The 25,998-nt window shown below is 46.1% G+C and overlaps 1 protein-coding gene across 3 annotated transcripts in view; it reads left to right on the top strand.

Annotated features, from left to right (window-relative positions):
- LOC123998777 (protein shisa-8-like) overlaps positions 1 to 23,985 on the top strand; it is a 90,145-nt gene extending 66,160 nt beyond the window's left edge. Inside the window, exons 3-5 of one of the 3 annotated variants that reach the window (XM_046303909.1) lie at positions 11,917 to 12,033; positions 22,956 to 23,033; positions 23,371 to 23,985. In XM_046303909.1, the coding sequence (XP_046159865.1) occupies positions 11,917 to 12,033; positions 22,956 to 23,033; positions 23,371 to 23,933 (758 nt within the window). In that variant the 3' untranslated portion in view covers positions 23,934 to 23,985. The remainder of the gene's footprint in view (positions 1 to 11,916; positions 12,034 to 22,955; positions 23,034 to 23,370) is intronic. The other 2 variants (XM_046303910.1, XM_046303911.1) reach the window with 2 other exon arrangements.
- The last annotated feature ends 2,013 nt before the right edge of the window (positions 23,986 to 25,998 follow it).

A 25,998-nucleotide genomic window follows, 5' to 3' on the forward strand; every position in this document is an offset into this window, starting at 1 on the left:
TTTACATACACTCAATTAGTATTGGTAGCATTGTCTTTAAATTGTTTAACTTGGGTCAAACTGTCATGCAGGTGAAAGAGGACCCAAAAGCGACTTGGCGAAAACAGAGTCTTTAATCCAGTAAAGTAAATACAAACAAAAAAACACAACTTTCACTCGAAATGACGAGGACAAACTGGAGACTCGATCTTGAACAGCAGGTGAACAGCAGGTTGCCTCGGGAAGGTACTTGAACCAGACAGACTCAGACACCTGCTCACCACGCAGCATCTGAGGAAAACACGACACGACAGGGCGATACACAAACACAGCACGGTGAATTCTAGACAAGGAACCGACAGGACAGGAACGGAACACAAAGGAAGAAATAGGGACTCTAATCAGGGGGAAAGGATCGGGAACAGGTGTGGGAAGACTAAATGATTGATTAGGGGAATAGGAACAGCTGGGAGCAGGAACGGAACGATAGAGAGAAGAGAGAGCGAGAGAGTGAGAGAGGGAGGGGGAGAGAGAGGGATAGAAAGAGGGAAAGAACCTAATAAGACCAGCAGAGGGAAACGAATAGAATGGGAAGCACAGGGACAAGACAAGATAATAAATGACAAAACATGACACAAACGTTTAAGATAACCTTCCACAAGCTTCCCTCAATAAGGTGGGTGAATTTTGGCCCATTCCTCCCGACAGAGCTGGTGTAACTGAGTCAGGTTTGTAGGCCTCTTTGCTCGCACACGCTTTTTCAGTTCTGCCCACAAATGTTCTATAGGATTGAGGTCAGGGCTTTGTGATGGCCACTCCAATACCTTGCCACAATGCCACAACTTTGGAAGTACGCTTGGGGTCATTGTCCACTTGGAAGACCCATTTGCGACCAAGTTTTAACTTCCTGACTGATGTCTTGAGATGTTGCTTCAATTTATCCACATAATTTTCCTGCCTCATGTTGCCATCTATTTTGTGAAGGGCACCAGTCCCTCCTGCAGCAAAGCATCCCCACAACATGATGCTGCCACCCCCGTGCTTCACGGTTGGGATGGTGTTCTTCGGCTTGCAAGCCTCCCCCTTTTTCCTCCAAATATAACGATGGTCATTATGGCCAAACAGTTCTATTTTTGTTTCTTCAGACCAGAGGACATTTCTCCAAAAAGTACGATCTTTGTCCCCATGTGCAGTTGCAAACCGTAGTCTGGCTTTTTTATGGTTGTTTTGGAGCAGTGGTTTCTTCCTTCACGAGCGGCCTATCAGGTTATGTCGATATAGGACTTGTTTAACTGTGGATATAGATACTTTTGTACCGGTTTCCTCCAGCATCTTCATAAGGTCCTTTGCTGTTGTTCTGGGATTGATTTGCACTTTCTGATCCAAAGTACGTTCATCTCTAGGAGACAGAACGCGTCTCCTTCCTGAGCGGTATGACGGCTGTGTGGTCCCATGGTGTTTATACTTATACATAATATTATTTGTTCAGATGAACGTGGTACCTTCAGGCATTTGTAAATTGCTCCCAAATATGAACCAAACTTGTGGAGGTCTACAATGTTTTTTCTGAGGTCTTGGCTGATTTATTTTGATTTTCCCATGATGTCAAGCAAAGAGGCACTGAGTTTGAAGGTAGGCCTTGAAATACATCCACAGGTACACCTCCAATTGACTCAAATTATGTCAATTAGCCTATCAGAAGCTTCTAAAGTCATGACATAATTTTCTGGAATTTTCCAAGCTGTTTAAAGGCACAGTCAACTTAGTGTATGTAAACTTCTCACCCACTGGAATTGTGAACATTAAGTGAAATAATCTGTCTGTAGACAATTTTGGGAAAAATCACTTGTGTCATGCACAAAGTAGATGTCCTAACCGACTTGCCAAAACTATAGTTCGTTAACAAAACATTTGTGGAGTGGTTGAAAAATGAGTTTTAATGACTCCAACCTAAGTGTATGTAAACTTCTGACTTCAACTGTAACAACAGTAGTTACTATGGTAACCAAACAATACCTACTTGCAATTTTAGCTAACAAAACCGTAAGTTCTAGCTTGTAATTATAAACATCAAATTCAACAATGCCAATAATGTTTTCAATTCGACTTTTGCTTTCAAAAGCAGCTCAAACATAGAATGTAAGTATTAACTTTTGAATTCTACCGTGCGTTATAGGGTATTATAAACTGGGTGGTTCGAGCCCTGAATGCTGATTGGCTGACAGCCATGGTATATGACAACGTATACCATGGGTATGACAAAAAGTAGATTTTTACTGCTCTAATTACATAGGTAACCAGTTTATAATAGCAATAAGGCACCTCGTGGGTTTGTAATATATGGACAATATATCACAGCCTCTGTCTATTTGTTAAAATGCCTATTTACTCTGTATCCATCTGACTGTGCAATCCACTGTCTCATTAGCCCAGCCAGGCTATTTATAAACTTGATCTCCGCTATAAAAAGACATTATCTCATATTTCTAACATTCACAGACTAACATTTAGTTTTCAACAGAGGAGATTTGTATAAACCTTGCTGTCTGTCTCTCTGAACATTTGCAACATTGTTTCAATATTTAAATTTGATCTCCAGCTGTCCCATAGTAATGAACGTGTCAGGAGTAGGGATGAGACAGACAGACAGGTAGGCAGCTTTTCTCAGCAAGTCGAAATCATGAATCAGCATCATTTTTATTGATATATACAGAGAACTATCAATAAAAAACAGGTCAAACAAAATTAAGTGCAGCTACTTTGGTGTCTTTCCATCTTCAGTTTGAAGTTATTGCGTTTGCTGTGTTGTTGGCTAGCTCCTCTGAGCAACAATGTACTGATGAAAGAGCACGTTTTCTATGCCAGACAAAATTGTGCATCATTAGCTCATTGTTGTGGATGTATCCAAAGAAATGTCACTAGAAAACTGCTTAAACAAACGCAAATGCAGCTAAATGGGCTCTCCTTCTCCGTGGCCGACATGAGTAAGATATTTAAATGTGTTAACCCACGCAAGGCTGCTGGCCGAGACGGCATCCCTAGCCGCATCCTCAGAGCATGCGCAGACCAGCTGGCTGGTGTGTTTATGGACATCTCTCCCTATCCCAGTCTGCTGCCCCCACATACGTCAAGATGGATACCATTGTTCCTGTACCCAAGTTGGTAAATGTAATAGAACTAAATAACTATCGAGCTTCTGTCATCATGAAGTGTTTTGAGAGACTAGTCAAGGATCATATCACCTCCACCTTACCAGACACCCTAGACCCACTCCAACTTCAATTTGCTTACTGCCCCAATAAGTCCACAGACGAGGCAATCACCATCACACTACACACTGCCCTATCCCATCTGGACAAGAGGAATACCATAGTACCCTCCAAGCTCATCATTTAGCTCGAGGCCCTGGGACTCAACCCCGCTCTTTGCAATTGGGTCCCGGACTTTCTGATGGGCCGCTCCCCAGGTGGTGAAGGTAGGAAACAACATCTCCACTTCGCTGATCCTCAACACTGTGGCCCCACAAGGGTGCGTGCTCAGCCCCTCCTGTACTCCCTGTTGACCCATGACTGCGTGGCCATGCATGCCTCCAACTCATGTATCAAGTAGGCAGACAACCCAACAATAGTAGGCTTGACTACCAACAACGACGAGACAGCCTACAGGGAGGAGTTGAGGGCCCTCAGTCTGTGGTGTCAGGAAAACAACCTCTCACTCAATGCCAACAAAACAAAGGAGAGGATCGTGGACTTCAGGAAACAACAAAGGGAGCAACCCCTCATCCACATTAACAGGACAGCAGTGGAGAAGGTGGAAAGTTTTAAGTTCCTCGGTGTACACATCACAGACAAACTGAAACGGTCCACCCACACAGACAGTGTGGTGAAGAAGGCGCAATAGTTGTCATGCAGGTGAAAGAGGACCCAAAAGCGACTTGGCGAAAACAGAGTCTTTAATCCAGTAAAGTAAATACAATCAAAAAAACACAACTTTCACTCGAAATGACGAGGACAAACTGGAGACTCGATCTTGAACAGCAGGTGAACAGCAGGTTGCCTCGGGAAGGCACTTGAACCAAACAGACTCAGACACCTGCTCACCACGCAGCATCTGAGGGAAACACGACACGACAGGGCGATACACAAACACAGCACGGTGAATTCTAGACAAGGAACCGACAGGGCAGAAACGAATAACAAGGAGAGAAATAGGGACTCTAATCAGGGAAAAGGATCGGGAACAGGTGTGGGAAGACTAAATGATTGATTAGGGGAATAGGAACAGCTGGGAGCAGGAACGGAACGATAGAGAGAAGAGAGAGCGGGAGAGTGAGAGAGGGAGGGGGAGAGAGAGGGATAGAAAGAGGGAAAGAACCTAATAAGACCAGCAGAGGGAAACGAATAGAAGGAGAAGAACAGGGACAAGGCATGATAATCAATGACAAAACATGACAGTACCCCCCACTCACCGAGCGCCTCCTGGCGCACTCGAGAGGAATCCTGGCGGCAACGGAGGAAATCATCAATGAGTGAACGGTCCAGCACGTCCCGAGACGGAACCCAACTCCTCTCCTCAGGACCGTAACCCTCCCAATCCACTAAGTATTGGTGACCCCGTCCCCGAGAACGCATGTCCATGATCTTATGTACCTTGTAAATAGGTGCGCTCTCGACAAGGACGGGAGGGGGGAGGGAAGACGAACGGGGTGCGAAGAAAGGGCTTGACACAGGAGACATGGAAGACAGGATGGACGCGACGAAGATGTCGCGGAAGAAGCAGTCGCACAGCGACAGGATTGACGACCTGGGAGACACGGAACGGACCAATGAACCGCGGAGTCAACTTACGAGAAGCTGTCGTAAGAGGAAGGTTGCGAGTGGAAAGCCACACTCTCTGGCCGCAACAATACCTTGGACTCTTAATCCTGCGTTTATTGGCGGCTCTCACAGTCTGTGCCCTGTAACGGCAAAGTGCAGACCTCACCCTCCTCCAGGTGCGCTCACAACGTTGGACAAACGCTTGAGCGGAGGGAACGCTGGACTCGGCAAGCTGGGATGAGAACAGAGGAGGCTGGTAACCCAGACTACTCTGAAACGGAGATAACCCGGTAGCAGACGAAGGAAGCGAATTGTGAGCGTATTCTGCCCAGGGGAGCTGTTCTGCCCAAGACGCAGGGTTTCTGAAAGAAAGGCTGCGTAGTATGCGACCAATCGTCTGATTGGCCCTCTCTGCTTGACCGTTAGACTGGGGATGAAACCCGGAAGAGAGACTGACGGACGCACCAATCAAACGACAGAACTCCCTCCAAAACTGTGACGTGAATTGCGGGCCTCTGTCTGAAACGGCGTCTAACGGGGAGGCCATGAATTCTGAACACATTCTCGATAATGATTTGTGCCGTCTCCTTAGCGGAAGGAAGTTTAGCGAGGGGAATGAAATGTGCCGCCTTAGAGAACCTATCGACAACCGTAAGAATCACAGTCTTCCCCGCAGACAAAGGCAGACCGGTAATGAAGTCTAGGGCGATGTGAGACCATGGTCGAGAAGGAATGGGGAGCGGTCTGAGACGACCGGCAGGAGGAGAGTTACCCGACTTAGTCTGCGCGCAGTCCGAACAAGCAGCCACGAAACGGCGCGTGTCACGCTCCTGAGTCGGCCACCAAAAGCGCTGGCGAATAGACGCAAGAGTGCCTCGAACACCGGGATGACCAGCTAACTTGGCAGAGTGAGCCCACTGAAGAACAGCCAGACGAGTGGAAACAGGAACGAAAAGGAGGTTACTAGGACAGCGCGCGGCGACGCAGTGTGCGTGAGTGCTTGCTTAACCTGTCTTTCAATTCCCCAGACTGTTAACCCGACAACACGCCCATAAGGAAGAATCCCCTCGGGATCAGTAGAAGCCACAGAAGAACTAAACAGACGGGATAAGGCATCAGGCTTGGTGTTCTTGCTACCCGGACGGTAAGAAATCACAAACTCGAAACGAGCGAAAAACAACGCCCAACGAGCTTGACGGGCATTAAGTCGTTTGGCGGATGTACTCAAGGTTCTTATGGTCTGTCCAAACGACAAAAGGAACGGTCGCCCCCTCCAACCACTGTCGCCATTCGCCTAGGGCTAAGCGGATGGCGAGCAGTTCACGGTTACCCACATCATAGTTGCGCTCAGATGGCGACAGGCGATGAGAAAAATAAGCGCAAGGATGAACCTTATCGTCAGACTGGAAGCGCTGGGATAGAATGGCTCCCACGCCTACCTCTGAAGCGTCAACCTCGACAATGAATTGTCTAGTGACGTCAGGAGTAACGAGGATAGGAGCGGACGTAAAACATTCTTTTAGAAGATCAAAAGCTCCCTGGGCGGAACCGGACCACTTAAAACACGTCTTGACAGAAGTAAGAGCTGTGAGAGGGGCAGCAACTTGACCGAAATTACGAATGAAACGCCGATAGAAATTAGCGAAACCTAAAAAGCGCTGCAACTCGACACGTGACCTTGGAACGGGCCAATCACTGACAGCTTGGACCTTAGCGGAATCCATCTGAATGCCTTCAGCGGAAATAACGGAACCGAGAAAAGTAACGGAGGAGACATGAAAAGAGCACTTCTCAGCCTTTACGTAGAGACAATTCTCTAAAAGGCGCTGTAGAACACGTCGAACGTGCTGAACATGAATCTCGAGTGACGGAGAAAAAATCAGGATATCGTCAAGATAGACAAAAACAAAGATGTTCAGCATGTCTCTCAGAACATCATTAACTAATGCCTGAAAAACAGCTGGCGCATTGGCGAGACCAAACGGCAGAACCCGGTACTCAAAATGCCCTAACGGAGTGTTAAACGCCGTTTTCCACTCGTCCCCCTCTCTGATGCGCACGAGATGGTAAGCGTTACGAAGTTCCAACTTAGTAAAGCACCTGGCTCCCTGCAGAATCTCGAAGGCTGATGACATAAGGGGAAGCGGATAATGATTCTTAACCGTTATGTCATTCAGCCTCGATAATCCACGCAGGGGCGCAGAGTACCGTCCTTCTTCTTAACAAAAAGAACCCCGCCCCGGCCGGAGAGGAAGAAGGCACTATGGTACCGGCGTCAAGAGACACAGACAAATAATCCTCGAGAGCCTTACGTTCGGGAGCCGACAGAGAGTATAGTCTACCCCGAGGAGGAGTGGTCCCCGGAAGGAGATCAATACTACAATCATACAACCGGTGAGGAGGAAGGGAGTTGGCTCGGGACCGACTGAAGACCGTGCGCAGATCATGATATTCCTCCGGCACTCCTGTCAAATCGCCAGGTTCCTCCTGAGAAGTAGGGACAGAAGAAACGGGAGGGATGGCAGACATTAAACACTTCACATGACAAGAAACGTTCCAGGATAGGATAGAATTACTAGACCAATTAATAGAAGGATTATGACATACTAGCCAGGGATGACCCAAAACAACAGGTGTAAACGGTGAACGAAAAATCAAAAAGAAATAGTCTCACTGTGGTTACCAGATACTGTGAGGGTTAAAGGTAGTGTCTCAAATCTGATACTGGGAAGATGACTACCATCTAAGGCGAACATGGGCGTAGGCTTCTCTAACTCTCTGAAAGGAATGTCATGTTTCCGAACCCATGCTTCGTCCATGAAACAACCCTCAGCCCCAGAGTCTATCAAGGCACTACATGTAGCACCCGAACCGGTCCAGCGTAGATGGACCGACAAAGTAGTACAGGATCTTGATGGAGAGACTTGAGTAGTTGCGCTCACCTGTAGCCCTCCGCTTACTGATGAGCTCTGGCTTTTACTGGACATGAATTAACAAAATGTCCAGCAACTCCGCAATAGAGGCACAGGCGGTTGGTGATCCTCCGTTCCCTCTCCTTAGTCGAGATGCGAATCCCTCCCAGCTGCATGGGCTCAGTCTCTGAGCCAGAGGAGGGAGATGGTTGCGATGCGGAGCAGGGAAACACCGTTGATGCGAGCTCTCTTCCACGAGCCCGGTGACGAAGATCTACCCGTCGTTCTATGCGGATGGCGAGAGCAATCAAAGAGTCCACATCTGAAGGAACCTCCCGGGAGAGAATCTCATCCTTAACCACTGCGTGGAGTCCCTCCAGAAAACGAGCGAGCAGCGCCGGCTCGTTCCACTCACTAGAGGCAGCAAGAGTGCGAAACTCAATAGAATAATCCGTTATGGACCGTTCACCTTGGCATAGGGAAGCCAGGGCCCTAGAAGCCTCCCTACCAAAAACTGAACGGTCAAAAACCCGAATCATCTCCTCTTTAAAGTTCTGGTACTTGTTAGAGCAATCAGCCCTTGCCTCCCAGATAGCTGTGCCCCATTCTCGAGCCCGGCCAGTAAGGAGTGAAATGACGTAAGCAACCCGAGCTCTCTCTAGAGTATGTGTTGGGTTGGAGAGAGAACACAATCTCACACTGCGTGAGAAAGGAGCGGCACTCAGTGGGCTGCCCGGAGTAGCAAGGTGGGTTATTAACCCTAGGTTCTGGAGGCTCGGCAGGCCAGGAAGTAACAGGTGGCACGAGACGAAGACTCTGGAACTGTCCAGAGAGGTCGGAAACCTGAGCGGCCAGGTTCTCCACGGCATGGCGAGCAGCAGACAATTCCTGCTCGTGTCTGCCGAGCATGGCTCCTTGGATCTCGACGGCAGTGTTACGAGCGTCTGAAGTCGCTGGGTCCATTCCTTGGTCGGTTCCTTCTGTCATGCAGGTGAAAGAGGACCCAAAAGCGACTTGGCGAAAACAGAGTCTTTAATCCAGTAAAGTAAATACAATCAAAAAAACACAACTTTCACTCGAAATGACGAGGACAAACTGGAGACTCGATCTTGAACAGCAGGTGAACAGCAGGTTGCCTCGGGAAGGCACTTGAACCAAACAGACTCAGACACCTGCTCACCACGCAGCATCTGAGGGAAACACGACACGACAGGGCGATACACAAACACAGCACGGTGAATTCTAGACAAGGAACCGACAGGGCAGAAACGAATAACAAGGAGAGAAATAGGGACTCTAATCAGGGAAAAGGATCGGGAACAGGTGTGGGAAGACTAAATGATTGATTAGGGGAATAGGAACAGCTGGGAGCAGGAACGGAACGATAGAGAGAAGAGAGAGCGGGAGAGTGAGAGAGGGAGGGGGAGAGAGAGGGATAGAAAGAGGGAAAGAACCTAATAAGACCAGCAGAGGGAAACGAATAGAAGGAGAAGAACAGGGACAAGGCATGATAATCAATGACAAAACATGACAATAGTGTGTCGGGAGTCGGGAAGCTGAAGAAATTAGGCTTGTCACCTAAAACCCTCACAAACCTTTACAGTTGCACAATTTGGAGCATCCTGTCGGGCTGTATCACCGCCTGGTATGGCAACTGCACTGCCCACAACCAGAACGCTCTCCAGAGGGCGATGCGGTCTGCACAACGCATCACCGGGAGCAAACTACCTGCCCTCCAGGACACCTACAGCACCCGATGTCACAGGAAGGCCAAAAAGAGCCACTGCCTGTTCACCCCGCTATCATCCCAAAGGCAAGGTCAGTACAGGTGCGTCAAAGCTGGGACAGAGAGACTGAAAAACAGCTTATATCTCAAGGCAATCAGACTGTTAAACAGCCATCACTAACACAGAGAGGCTGTTGCCTACATACAAACTTAAAATCATTGGCCACTTTAATAATAATAAATAATAATAATAATATTAATAAAATAATAAATAATAAATGGATCACTAGTCACATTAATAATGTCACTTTAATAATGTTTACATATCTTTACATATCTTCCATTATTCATCTCTTATGTATATACTGTATTTTATACCATCTATTGCATCTAGCCTATGCCGCTCGGTCATTGCTCATCCATATATTTATATGTATATATTCTTATTCCATTCCTTTACTTAGATTTGTGAGTATTAGGTAGTTGTTGTGGAATTGTTAGATTACATGTAAGATATTGCTGCACTGTTGGAACTAGAAACACAAGCATTTCGCTACACTCGCAATAACATTTGCTTACCATGTGTATGTGACCAATGCAATTTGATTTGATTTGATTTAATGTCCTGTTATTCTGGCTGTACTTTTTGACGTGACTGTAAATTAGTCTTAGTTGGCTAGCTAGCAAGCAAGGAAAAATAACATTGCCAGCCAGTATTGCAATGGAACATTTAGAACGAACAACTGAGTCATGTCCATAGATACAGAACAAAAGGCTGAACGACTGGGCCGATAGAATGAATGACCAGTTGGCTTGGGTAGCAACCCTAGATTTGTGTCGGGATTCTTATTATTATGTCTTGTGGAAGGATGAAATAGTATGAATAAATTAATCAAAACAACGTTTTTAATGAAAATATGTCAATCATTATTTGAATATGTTGCTAACCCGTTGTATAATAGTGATAATGCCCTCGAAGCTGGTGTTTGGAGGATATATTGGCACGGTTTGCCTAACAACACCTGTGCCAATATATCCTCCAAACACTGGCTTTTCGGGCATTATCACTTAAATTATGCACACTCTAGAATGCCCTTCAAGCCAATCAGAAAGGAGTATTCAACAATGCCATGGTATTAATAATAATAATAATATTGATTTAATATAGGGTTTTTCATTCCAGGTAGAATCTCAAAGTCGCTTTAAAAACTAAAAAACTCAAAAGATTTAACCAATTTAAACAAATGTAGGAATCTGGCAGTTCTTTAGTTGAGTTTTTTAAGATCTCCATTATCTACTGCACATGCAGCAGCTACTCTTCCTGGGGTCCACATAAAATGTACAAATACATAACAAAGTACAGAACAGTGATAGACAAGAACAACATAAGATATTACATTAAATAAACACAAATAAAATTGTCTTCCATAGCTTTAGATGAAAGGCAGTTTGGAAAAGGAAGTATCTTAAGAGGAGGGAGCATAGTTGGTACTGCCAGGCAGGGAGATAGAGACATCTGACAGACAGGCCACAGAGCTCTTCATCGGGAACCGAGTCGTCTTCGTTAGTCACAGCTCCTCCTCCGTAGATAGACTAGATTGTCCAATACTGAAATGTAGCACCTACCTGGGTGATGTGTGTAGCACAACAAACCATCCGGCCTCACACCGCCACGGGGCAGATAGAGAGGCGGTGCTCATGCACGCCAATGAGCGCCACATCCGGGACTGCAACCACTGGGCCACATTAGCGTCCTTAAACTGTTCTTCCTGGAACCAAAAGTGGTTCTCCAAAGGGTTCTCCTATGGGAACAGCCGAAGATAGCACATTTTCTTCTAGTGTAGGGGAGGATATTTGACTGCCTCAATATTACAAAGGACAGTGTGGTCACATGTTTTTCTCAGCATGCATCCTTATCTTCACCAGCCCCCACTATGCACAGAGTAGATGCATAAATATACAGGTCATTAAGCATTACTCACACATGGTGGTACACATTGTGGTACACATGATGGTACACATGGTGGTACACATGGTGGTACACATGGTGGAACACATGATGGTACACATGGTGGTACACATGGTGGTACACATGATGGTACACATGGTGGTACACATGATGGTACACATGATGGTACACATGGTGGTACACATGATGGTACACATGGTGGTACACATGATGGTACACATGGTGGTACACATGGTGGTACACATGATGGTTGGTACACATGGTGGTACACATGATGGTACACATGATGGTACACATGGTGGTACACATGGTGGTACACATGGTGGTACACATGGTGGTACACATGATGGTACACATGGTGGTACACATGATGGTACACATGGTGGTACACATGATGGTACACATGATGGTACACATGATGGTACACGTGGACTAAGGGTGTAACAGCAGTTCATTCTCTCTTCTTCTCTTGCTTTCTTTATCTCTCTCCCTCTCTCTCTCTCTGTCCTTCAGATCACAACCACCTGAATAACGCTGCCCTCTCACCCCTGGGTCCAGCGATGGCACTCTCCCACCCTCACAACAACCTTGGTCTGGGCTTTAACAAGTGCGCCTCCCTCAAGGCTGTGGGTAAGCAACGTACCGCTCACTACAGACATCCTTTCACATACACTGTCTATCAACAGACCAGTTCACATAGACATAAATGCACTAAAACCTATCCACTCACTTAAATAATATAAACATATTTTATGCATTTGAATATTTCTACACTGTGCATTTGAGAACTGCCGTCAATATTACGTGAGACACAGTGCCTGTGATACTCCAGTACTGAACAGAGTGTTTGTTATATGTTATATAATGTTAATGTATGTTAAGTATATTATAAACTGTGTAGCTGGTGCCCTATAAGCCTCTACAGTATTTCACTTATTATTTTCTCATAAATGCAGTAGACAGCCGTATGGTCCTGCGGACACACACGAGTAAGCACAAATACACACACACACACACACACACACACACACACACACACACACACACACACACACACACACACACACACACACACACACACACACACACACACACACACACACACACACACACACACACACACACACAACGAATGAAACGTGAAAAAAACATCTGTGACTGTGTGAAACGTGAGAAAACATGTGTGAGTAATCAAGTAGAGCAGGGCTGCCCAACCCTCTTCCTTTGAGATCTACCGTCCTGTGGGTCTTCAGCCCAACCCTCTTCCTGGAGATCTACTGTCCTGTGGGTCTTCAGCCCAACCCTCTTCCTGGAGATCTACCGTCCTGTGGGTCTTCAGCCCAACCCTCTTCCTGGAGATCTACCGTCCTGTGGGTCTTCAGCCCAACCCTCTTCCTGGAGATCTACCGTCCTGTGGGTCTTCAGCCCAACCCTCTTCCTGGAGATCTACCGTCCTGTGGGTCTTCAGCCCAACCCTCTTCCTGGAGATCTACTGTCCTGTGGGTTTTCAGTCCAACCCTCTTCCTGGAGATCTACCGTCCTGTGGGTCTTCAGGCCAACCCTCTTCCTGGAGATCTACCGTCCTGTGGGTCTTCAACCCAACCCTCTTCCTGGAGATCTACCGTCCTGTGGGTCTTCAGCCCAACCCTCTTCCTGGAGATCTACCGTCCTGTGGGTTTTCAGTCCAACCCTCTTCCTGGAGATCTACCGTCCTGTGGGTTTTCAGTCCAACCCTCTTCCCGGAGATCTACCGTCCTGTGGGTCTTCAGGCCAACTCTCTTCCCGGAGATCTACCATCCTGTGGGTCTTCAGGCCAACCCTCTTCCCGGAGATCTACCATCCTGTGGGTCTTCAGCCCAACCCTCTTCCTGGAGATCTACCGTCCTGTGGGTTTTCAGTCCAACCCTCTTCCTGGAAATCTACCGTCCTGTGGGTTTTCAGCCCAACCCTCTTCCTGGAGATCTACCTTCCTGTGGGTCTTCAGTCCAACCTACAGGACAGTGGATCTCCAGGAAGAGGGTTGGGCAGCCCTGAAGTAGAGGATGTATGTTGTATATGAACAACAATGATGTTACTCCCACACATCATCAACTGCCCTCCTCTATCATGACTAACTCATTAACACACAAACTGATGCTACTACATACCCCCCAAAACACATATGGAACACAGACACATGTGGAACACAGACACATGTGGAACACAAACACATGTGGAACACAAACACATGTGGAACACAGACACATGGTGCAGTAACCCTGCCTGTAGCTCAATCACAGACAGTCAGGATAGTGAGTGACATGACTCCCTGTTGAGTGGCTGACAGTAAGGGTCTGGATGGGTCAGAGCCGTACCATTTTGCTGGCCCCATGGCCTCACACACATAAGCACACATTCACACATTCTTACAGTACACTGACCCCAACACACATGCATTCTGAGCCCAACACACACACACACACACACACACACACACACACACACACACACACACACACACACACACACACACACACACACACACACACACACACACACACACACACACACACACACACACACACACACACACACACACACACACGCATTCTGACCCCAGCATACACACATGCATACTGACACCACACACTCATACACACACACACACACACACACACACACACACACACACACACACACACACACACACACACACACACACACACACACACACACACACACACACACACACACACACACACACACACACACACACACACACACACACACACACACACACACACACAACCATACGTGATTGTATCTGATCCCTCTGGAAAGACAAGGACACACTGATGCTTATTTGGAAAGACAGCACGACACAGACATGTTCGCGCCATGAGATCATTGCATGTCAGTAGAACTGCTCACTAGCTCCTCCTATTCTAAAACCACTAATGGCAGGGATGGAGGAGTCCACTTCATTATGCTGCTCACTGAGTAAATAAGTGTGATTGCACCAAAGGACCGTCAATAGAAAAGACAATAGATTCATATGACGTTGTCATTGACATTTGCAGTAAAATACTTAAATTAACATTTTCATCCGATTGTGATGCAACACTCTTTTTCTCCATATTCCTTTCTGCTTGATGAAAGCACATTTTACAATCCCCAACCCTGTCACCAGGAGGACCCCAAACAGAATACGGTCCGCTCTTTAATGTAGTCACTTTTAAACTGCATTCATTTTTTTTAGACACTGTACACACCACACACACACACACACACGCATAAGCTGGATGTTGTACAGACAATGGCGTGGCTGCCATCCGTGGTGCCAGCCGGGCACGGGTCCTGTGGCACAGCAGGTTGGCATGCCGGCTCATCGGGCCCTTGAGAAGGGCCCACCTCACGGCTGGTGCATTACCACGGGCAGTTGCTTCATATTTACATCTCTGCATCTCATTTGAATCCATTGATTTTAAGAGACGGGAGTCTCTCTACACCTCTAGGGTATTTCACTTCTTATTTCCTCATGAATGGAGCAGACAGCCGTATGGTCTTGCGGACACACACATGCGTACCCGCAAATACACACTCACAAGCACACACACTCACAAACACACACACACACACACGCAAGCTTGCAGATGGCCGGAAAAGCAGGTTGACGCATGAGATTCTAAACAATGGTAATGACACATGGAAAGGCATTGAGGTACAGGGACACATACAAACGCACACACACAGACACACTCACAAGCACACACACAGACACACTCACAAGCGCACACACAGACACACTCATAAGGGCACACACAGACACACTCACAAGCGCACATACAGACACACTCATAAGGGCAAACACAGACACACTCATAAGGGCACACACAGACACACTCATAAGGGCACACACAGACACACTCACAAGCGCACGCACAGAAACACTCATAAGGGCACACACAGACACACTCATAAGGGTACACACAGACACACTCATAAGGGCACACTCATAAGGGCACACACAGACACACTCATAAGGGCACACTCATAAGGGCACACACAGACACACTCACAGGGGCACACACAGATACACTCACAAGGGCACACAGACACACTCATAAGGGAACACACAGACACACTCATAAGGGCACACACAGACACACTCATAAGGGCACACACAGACACACTCATAAGGGCACACACAGACACACTCACAAGCGCACGCACAGAAACACTCATAAGGGCACACACAGACACACTCATAAGGGTACACACAGACACACTCATAAGGGCACACTCATAAGGGCACACACAGACACACTCATAAGGGCACACTCATAAGGGCACACACAGACACACTCATAAGGGCACACACAGACACACTCACAAGGGCATACACAGACACACTCATAAGGGCATACACAGCAGCTCATTTGAGATATAGGCTTAGCACTCTCATCTCTTCACACGTGATTGTAACCCCCAGCAAGCCAATAAACAACACGGCACGTCGCCACTCTCTGTGTTGGCAAAGTCATTGAGAGGACAGAGTGTAGTTCAGGGGCTTTGGCTCAGGCGTCAGCCAACTTCTGCCAGGTGTACCAGCAGGTCCTTGGACCAGGATGTAGTTGTAGCCCTGTATCTTAATTAAACACTAACGACCTGAGAATTTCTGATAGGGCACAAAGGGATAGTGCGAAAAAGTGATGGAGAAGGCGAGAAATGGACGGAGAGGGCAGCAAGGCCTCGTTGCTGGTCCCCCGCCTTCAGTGCATATGCTCCCTCACCGTGCACTTCCTGTGCCGTCGGCCGAGAACGTCAGTGATTCCCCGTGACAAAACGCATGCTGCTGCAACCCTGAGGTCACTTTCGTGCAAATCTTTCTTAGCAAGCATAGTAGTAGTTGGGTAGCATGGGTTTCGAGCATCACTAGTAAGGATAAAGAGTAGTAGTTGGGTAGCATTGGTTTCGAGCATCACTAGTAAAGATAAAGAGCAGTAGTTGGGTAGAGCGGGTTTCGAGCATCACTATTAAGGATAAAGAGTATTAGTTGGGTAGCATAGGTTTCGAGCATCACTAGTAAAGATAAAGAGTAGTAGTTGGGTAGCATTGGTTTTGAGCATCACTAGTAAGGATAAAGAGTAGTAGTTGGGTAGCATGGGTTTCGAGCATCACTAGTAAGGATAAAGAGATAAAATGTCAGTCTCGTCTGGTGCAATATTGTTTGTTTTTTCCTTTGGCTAATTACAGCACACCCCTACTTGGCCTCAAAATGGCTGTGGTGTGGGGATCAATGGAAGTCTTCAGAATGAATGACTTGGCACCTGCTAGACTTCTATTCTTTAGAGAAGCCATGTGGCAGTGTAAACCCTGTCACATGGTCTGCTGCAATCAAGCTGCTTATCCTTTAGAATATTTACAATGTATAAACACATGCCTGTATACAGTTGCGTTGGCAACATAGCCATTTAATCCTCCCATGACTTGCCAAACGTGTCACATGCCACAACATGAAAGCAAGCATTTTAAGAGCACTGTCATTATCAGCACAATAGCCGTTTAATGCCTCGCGTTAAAATCATTTCCTGAAATTGCAGTGATTAGGCCATTTAAAGCAGCTTTATACATCTGTAGTTGTTCTCCTTTGGAAGAAGTGAGAACTCTCCTTAACAACACAGAGTAAGTGTTATAATGTTCTGTATTGAAGAACAATTTCCACTTTTTGATCGTTTTTCAAGGTAATTCATGTTTTATGATCTTCAAGAAATCCAGCTTTTCTAGAAGACTAGTCTGTGGTTTGATGATATTGAGTTTCAGGAGCAATATACAGGTAACTGCCAAAATAAAGAACCTAATTGGACTTTGGGCTCCCACCAGCTTCCAGAACAGTTTCAATATGCATAGATTCTAGAAGTGTCTGGAACTCTATTGGTGGGATGCAACACCGTTCATCCACGAGAAATTCCATCATTTTTTGTTTTTAATTTTAAGGGGTGGATCAGCTTAATATTGCGGAAAGATTGTTGCTTGCATCAATGTAATTGTCTGCATCATTTCCAATCCCCCATATATTTTTGGGGTAAATCATCATAGGTACACTTAACTATGACAGACAAAATGAGAGAAAAAAAATTCAGAAAATCACATTGTAGGTTTAATGAATTTATTTGCATATAATTTAAAAAGCAGGTCACCAGGTGTAGGCAAAACCATAATCAAATAGGTAAACTGTGATATAACTAAAGAGATAATCAGGGCTATTTTTCCACAAATAGACAGGTATTTTCCTTTCCATGGTAGCGAGATCTTATCTATTTTTGCTAACTTTCTATAAAAATGTATTGGAGTGAGATAATTTCTTTATTTTGGGATTTGTATACCGATTATGTCCACATCTCCGTCAGATTTAATTGGTAAACTACATGGTAATGTAAAATTGGCCTTTTTTAGTGATCCAATACGTATTATCATAATTTGGTTTTAATCCAGAGAGGATAGCAAAAGTATCTAGATCCTCTATGAGGCCGTGGAGAGACTCCAATTGTGGTTTTAAAAGAAACCATGAATCATCAGCGTACAATGACACCTTAGTTTTTAAGCCACGGATTTCTAATCCCTTAATATTATTGTTTGATCTCATTTTAACAGCTAACATTTCGATGGGAATAATGAATAGATATGCCGAGAGTGGACAACCTTGTTTTACTCTTCTAGATAGTTTTAAACTTTCTGAGATGTAGCCATTATTTACTATTTTACACCTAGGGTTACTATACATAATTTAAACTCATTTTATAAGAGATTCCCCAACATTTAAATATTCTAAGCATATATATAAACTCCAGTCGTACTTTATCAAAAGCCTTTTCAAAATCATCTATGAAAACCAGGCCTGGTGTCCCCCGATATTTCATAATATTCTATTGTTTCCAGTACTTGTCTTATATTATCTCCAATGTATCGTCCATGTAAAAACCTGTCTGATGAGGATGAATAATATCTGACAATACTTTTTTAATTCTATGCGCCAAGCATTTTTCTAGGATTTTTGCATCACAAAACTGAAGTGAGGTCTCCAATGTTTTTAATGGACTGGATCTTTATACACTGCTCAAAAAAATAAAGGGAACACTTAAACAACACAATGTAACTCCAAGTCAATCACACTTCTGTGAAATCAAACTGTCCACTTAGGAGGCAACACTGATTGACAATAAATTTCACATGCTGTTGTGCAAATGGAATAGAGAACAAGTGGAAATTATAGGCAATTAGCAAGACACCCCCAATAAAGGAGTGGTTCTACAGATGGGGACCACAGACCACTTCTCAGTTCCTATGCTTCCTGGCTGATGTTTTGGTCACTTTTGAATGCTGGCGATGCTTTCACTCTAGTGGTAGCATGAGACGGAGTCTACAACCCACACAAGTGGCTCAGGTAGTGCAGCTCATCCAGGATGGCACATCAATGCGAGCTGTGGCAAGAAGGTTTGCTGTGTCTATCAGCGTAGTGTCCAGAGCATGGAGGCGCTACCAGGAGACAGGCCGTAGGAGGGCAACAACCCAGCAGCAGGACCGCTACCTCCGCCTTTGTGCAAGGAGGAGCAGGTGGAGCACTGCCAGAGCCCTGCAAAATGACCTCCAGCAGGCCACAAATGTGCATGTGTCTGCTCAAAAGGTTAGAAACAGACTCCATGAGGGTGGTATGAGGGCCCGACGTCCACAGGTGGGGTTGTGCTTACAGCTCAACACCGTGCTGGACATTTGGCATTTGCCAGAGAACACCAAGATTGGCAAATTCGCCAGTGGCGCCCTGTGCTCTTCACAGATGAAAGCAGGTTCACACTGAGCACATGTGACAGACGTGACAGAGTCTGGAGACACCGTGGAGAACGTTCTGCTGCCTGCAACATCCTCCAGCATGACCGGTTTGGCGGTGGGTCAGTCATGGTGTGGGGTGGCATTTCTTTGGGGGGCCGCACAGCCCTCCATGTGCTCGCCAGAGGTAGCCTGACTGCCATTAGGTACCGAGATGAGATCCTCAGACCCCTTGTGAGACCATATGCTGGTGCGGTTGGCCCTGAGTTCCTCCTAATGCAAGACAATGCTAGACCTCATGTGGCTGGAGTGTGTCAGCAGTTCCTGCAAGAGGAAGGCATTGATGCTATGGACTGGCCCGCCTGTTCCCCAGACCGGAATCCAATTGAGCACATCTGGGGCATCATGTCTCGCTCCATCCACCAATGCCACGTTGCACCACAGACTGTCCAGGAGTTGGCGGATGCTTTAGTCCAGGTCTGGGAGGAGATCCCTCAGGAGACCATCCGCCAACTCATCAGGAGCATGCCCAGGCATTGTAGGGAGGTCATACAGGCACATGGAGGCCACACACACTACTGAGCCTCATATTGACTTGTTTTAAGGACATTACATCAAAGTTGGATCAGACTGTAGTGTGGTTTTCCACTTTAATTTTGAGTGTGACTTCAAATCCAGACCTCCATGAATATTTAATTCATTCAGATCTAGGATGTGTTATTTTAGTGTTCCCTTGATGTTTTTAAGCAGTGTATATATCACTTGGGTAATGTTTCAATAATAATGATATCAGACCTTCTTGTTACATATCTGATAATCTACCATTTATATAGGAGTGGTTAAAACATGCTAATAATGGTCCTCTGAGTATATAAAAAAAATGTGTATACTTCCACTTGTATGCCATCCAGCCCTGGAGTTTATCCAGCCTTAAAGGCCCCAATTGCATCAAGATGTTCATCTTCTCTAATTTGGCATCACATGAGTCTTTCAGTACATCTGTTAATTTGACATTATTATTAGGAAAACATCCGTACAATTAGTTTCAGTTAGTGGAGATGGAGGAGACTGAAACAAAAACATATTTTTCATGTACTTTACTTTCTCTTTCAAAATATCATTCTGTGTATCATGCATGACTCCATCATTTGTAACAAGTTTTAAAATAATGCTTTTGGTACACACACAAACACAGGCCGTGTCTGAATGCTCATACTTGTGTCCGAAATAGTAGGCCGTTTGAGTATTTGAAAAAATCTGTTTTATAGTATCTCAAAGTGCATCAAAAGCAAATGAGTAGTCTATCTATAGCTGGCTAGATCAACCAATAGAGGCCAAGTCTTTGAGTGCATGCATCCTCTAATGATGGAGAGTGAGGGCTACAGGCGATGCTTTCCGGTTCATATGTGAAGCCGTAACTGATGGTGCATTGAAGACAACAACTCAAGTCAGAAACTCGGGTGTCATCCTAGAGCTCTGACTTCAACCTGAAGATCACAAAGTCATGATTTTTTCCCAGTGTGAGCTAATTTTGTTTCTGAATCCCCAGTTGTCTTGAATGTACCAAAAGTAATATGTTTCGGCCAAGGCATACTTCGTTTTTACTATACAGTATGTGCTAAATAGTATGTAGTGCAATTAGTACACAAACTTCCCACAATAAGTTGGGTGAATTTTGGCCCATTCCTCCTGACAGAGCTGGTGTAACTGAGGCAGGTTTGTAGGCTTCTTTGTTCGCACACACTTTTTCAGTCCTGCCCACAAATATTCTATAAGGTTGAGGTCAGGGCTTTGTGATGGCCACTCCAATACCTTGACTTTGTTGTCCTTAAGCCATTTTGCCACAACTTTGGAAGTATGCTTGAGGTCATTGTCCAATTGGAAGACAGATCTGCGACCAAGCCTTAACTTCCCTACTGATGTCTTGAGATGTTGCTTCAATATATCCACATAATTTCCCTCCTCATGATACCATCAATTTTGTGAAGTGCACCAGTCCGTCCTGTAGCAAAGCACCCCCACAACATGATGCTGCCACTCCTGTGCTTCACGGTTGGGATGGTGTTCTCCAAAAAGTACGATCTTTGTCCCCCATGTGCAGATGCAAACTGTAGTCTGGCTTGTTTATGTTGGTTTTGGAGCAGTGGTTTCTTCCTTGCTGAGCAGCCTTTTAGCTTATGCCAATATAGGACTCGTTTTACTGTGAATATAGATACTTTTCTACCGGTTTCCTCCAGCATCTTCACACGGTACTTTGCTGTTGTTCTGGGACTGATTTGCACTTTTCGCACCAAAGTACGTTCATCTCTAGGAGACAGAACGCATCTCCTTCCTAAGAGGTATGACAGCTGCGTGGTCCCATGGTGTTTACACTTGCATACTATTGTTTGTACAGATGAACGTGGTACCTTCAGGGGTTTGGCTCCCAAGGATGAACCAGACTTGTGGAGGTCTACAATTTTTTAAATGAGATCTTGGCTGATTTCTTTTGATTTTCCCATGATGTCAAGCAAAGAGGCAGTGAGTTTGAAGGTAGGCCTTGAAATACATCCACAGGTACACCCCCAATTGACTCAAAAGATGTCAATTAAGCTATCAAAAGCTTCTAAAGCCATGATATAATTTTCAGGAATTTTCTAAGCTGTTTGAAGGCACAGTCAACTTAGTGTATATCAACTTCTGACCCACTGGAATTGTGATACAGTGAATTACGAGTGACACACACACACACACACACACACACACACACACACACACACACACACACACACACACACACACACACACACACACACACACACACACACACACACACACACACACACACACACACACACACACACACACACACACACACACACACACACAGAGGCTGAGGGGGAAAAGAAACAACAACAACCAGGATACTTTTTTTCCAACAGAATAGGGGAAGAAAAACCTAAACGACACAACAGTGGGGCGAACAAGGTTGTTAGTGTCTGAGGGCTGAGGGGTTTGCGGCCGTGACCTCATGAAGCAGCACTCAGGGCTCCCTCACTAATACGACACGACACTCTAAACCCACTCTATTTTTACTCCCCTCAAAACTCCAGCTTATCCGCCAGTTGCTGTTGCTTTTTTTTCTTATTTGTTTTCATTCAACGTTAACGGTACGGGGCTTCAGGCATTTTAACCCCCCTCTCAAGCACACACAGACACACACAGACACACACAGAACCAAGCCCCTGTGGGTGTAAGCCGCTGTACACTGTGCAGCTCTACCTCCATGTCATTGTAGGTTTACCTGACAGATTGGCTGGTTTAGGGATGATGGTGTAAAGCTACTGGTTCCTTTCATGGTATATAATACACAGCCAATGGCACAGGGATTAACACAGGGGGAGAGGTGTCTCACCTTAATTCTTCACTTGGCAGCAGAATAGCATACAAGTGACTCCAGAAAGGGACACAATGTCTTGTATAACTTGTCTAAATGTGTACATTTAATTCAAACAGAGAGGTTGGGCGAGGTTATTGAAGTGATATGAGTGGTGTAACTCAACGCATTCTATTCATCTGTGCTCTTCAATTCCAGCATATTTTACAGCCACATTATGATGGGGTCTATTACGCTGCTATTACAATGTGTACAATGTAATTACCTGGAATCAAACTTGTCTTTACAGCATGATAAAGTAGGGAGGAGATGCTTGTGCAGCAGATCCTTACAGATTTTCATTGTTGTTTTGTTTTGTTTTAACTTGGTTTAGGGGTTTGGCCACTGGATAACAGAGCTCTTACTGTATCTGAACAAAGGAGGACATTGTTGAGGTCTCTGGGGGTACCAGGTAGATATTCTGACCCATATAACTCATTGTGGACCTACAGGTTGAGTGGATACCATGTCAAAGGAAAAGATTAAAGGTATTTGTAAGGTATTTTGACCTCTATACCACTAACTGCATTCCTCTCTCTCTCTCTCTCTCTCTCGCTCTCGCTCTCGCTCTCTCTCTCTCGCTCTCTCGCTCTCTCTCTCGCTCTCTCTCTCTCTCTCTCTCTCTCTCTCTCTCTCTCTCTCTCTCTCTCTCTCTCTCTCTCTCTCTCTCTCTCTCTCTCTCTCTCTCTCTCTCTCTCTCTCCCTCACCTTGTCTCCTCCCCCACCTTTGTCTCCTCCCCTTCTCGCAGCAGATACGGCAGCAAGAGACTACTACAAGGGCTACCCGATGGTGGACTACTCCCGCCACCACTCCTCGCCCCCCACCTTCCAGCCCATCGCCTTTCACAAGGACAAGCCCTTCCTGCCCCCTCCAGACATCCACGCCCCACTGGCCATAACCATCACCGCCGCCCAGCTCCCCAAGCCCAAGGTCTCCAAGACTAACACCCACCCGCTTACCTCCAGCTCGGCCTTCAAAGTCTGGGACCCTAGTAAGGGCCATGTCCAGCATCCAACGGCCTCCCACATCGGGCAGGCACAGCAGCAGCATCCGCAGCATTCACAGCATCCTCAGCATCAGCAGCATCAGCAGCATCAGCAGCATCCGCAACATCAACAACATCAACAACATCAACAGCAGTTACATCAACAGCCCAACAGCCGCCGGCAGGCCTACTCCAACAAGCGGCAGTTCAGCATTGAGACACTCCCGGAACTCTTCTCCCAGCCCCTGGGCTATGGACAGTCGCCCCACATGCACCCCAAAAACAAAGGGCTGCCCACCAACAGCAAGACAGAGGTCACAGTCTGAGCATGAACGTTTGGAGAGTAGGAAAGCAAGAAAAGAGTCTATAGGACTGGGAGTAAGGCCTGGGAGCGAGAGCTTTTGTACGAATCAATGTCGTGTTGATGGCTGGGGGGATGAACAGGGACAGGCAATCTTCTATTGCTATTTTAATTGCAGGTTTTCTTTGTTATTGATAACGAAACACCCAAAACGGAAGGTAACGATCACATGAAGTGACTCGCTCTCTCTAAACCTGGTTCCTTTAAATTCCCTCTCTGTCCCAGCATCCTCCCTGTTTTGTTTTGGTCAATCTCCTCTTTGCTCCCACTGGCACCACTACTCTACAAATCCCCCCCCCCCCCCCACACACACTTACACACTCTCCTACTGTTTGCAGCCTGTCAGAGTGGTACACATGGGTAAAGCACCTCCAGGACCCTGAACAACAGCAGTGACAATGCCATTGTCTTGTCAGCTCCCATCACCCTCCATCCAGAACAGAGTGAGATACCATGCTGGCAAATCTGTACGAGAGAGAGAGAGAGAGAGAGAGAGAGAGAGAGAGAGAGAGAGAGAGAGAGAGAGAGAGAGAGAGAGAGAGAGAGAGAGAGAGAGAGAGAGAGAGAGAGAGAAAGAGAGAGAGAGAGAGAAAGGAGGTGCTTGTTTATTCATCTTGAAGCATAAGGGATGAGGAACTAAGCCGGACAGAGGTTTGGTGCGGCAAGCACCTCCTGTTCGTCACCTGCTGGAGAAGAGCCCTGAAGCTTCAGGCCCCCTGGTCGTCAAAACTGGGGAATCTCACACAGTGGTTGTGTCTGGAGACGCCCTGGGGCGTCCACGTCTCTCAGCGTTGTGTTGTTTGCTGTTGTCTTAATCGGTGACGCATGCATCGGAAAGGGCAAACAGCACAGGTATCAGCAAGGTCACCACAGTCGCGTTGAATGGAACCGTCTGTGTTAGTGAAGCTTCAACTGAGGCCCGATGCAAATTGCAAGGGACAATAGGCGCCTGCTAGAGGGCAGGACAGGTCACCGTGTCTGTCCTGGGTAATATGGTGCCAAAGGCAATACAAGGGTGGAAAGTTGTAGGTGTGAAGTAAAGGTCATTGCTTTTTCATTTTTTTTCATCTTAGCTTTGGCTGTTGAAGAATTTATCCAAACATGAAGCACAAAGGTCAGGAAGGAAGGAAAATCATACAGAGTATTTTATTAAAGTATGTCTTCCAGACTGGCAGCAATTCATGTGATGCATGCATATATTATTGTAATATTAAAATAGCCTTTAATATGATCATTTTGTTGAATGCAGTTGTATGGTTCATCTATATGTATAATGAGTCACTGTAAATGCAGCTGGGTTGAAGCTAGTGGCTAAACATAGACATTACAGTAAGTCTTTCCCAACCACAATGATTATTTCCAGCTACAGGAGAGCAAGCAACTCCTCTTGGCTCGTTATCATTTTACACTTGACCGCAAGGTACAATATTTGCATGGAAATCTGATACGTCTAAGTTCACACAAGCGCCGTCCTTCACCGTACGTTTCAGTGGACTCTCCTGCAATTTAGCCCAAGCCTCAAGCTTAATTTATTATCATAAGTAAACAGGTTACGCCACAGTGCATACCTACGCCCAGGGTATTCCAGACAGGTGGAACCGTATCAACGGATGGCAGCCAGTCAGTCGTGTTTACTAGAGTCATTCACCATTTGCTGCTACTGTTGCTCCTCCCCACCAACCAGCTTCCAGCCTGTCCCTGAGCTCCACCAGACCCCCCTTTCCTCTGCTCTTCCTTTCCACAGTGGGCTTGACTTATGGTGGGAGCCTCCAGCATCCAACCCCTGCATGGTCTTCCAAGCTGTTCCCAGCCAGGGGACACCATGCCTCCTCACGGGGGGGTGCAGCCATAACTAATGATACCCAATCGCCAGCATGGCAGGCCCTCACACACTCTCACGCACTAGGCATGCATGGAGTGGAGCAGGGCTTTCACAGTGTTAAATGATTTGGAGATTCGTTCGGCTGCTATTGTTGAGCCATTCTGTGTTACAGACAGACACCAAGTGGTTTCACTGTAGCCTATGCAGC

The sequence above is a fragment of the Oncorhynchus gorbuscha genome, linkage group LG16 (assembly GCF_021184085.1).
Source record: "Oncorhynchus gorbuscha isolate QuinsamMale2020 ecotype Even-year linkage group LG16, OgorEven_v1.0, whole genome shotgun sequence".
NCBI lineage: Eukaryota > Metazoa > Chordata > Actinopteri > Salmoniformes > Salmonidae > Oncorhynchus > Oncorhynchus gorbuscha.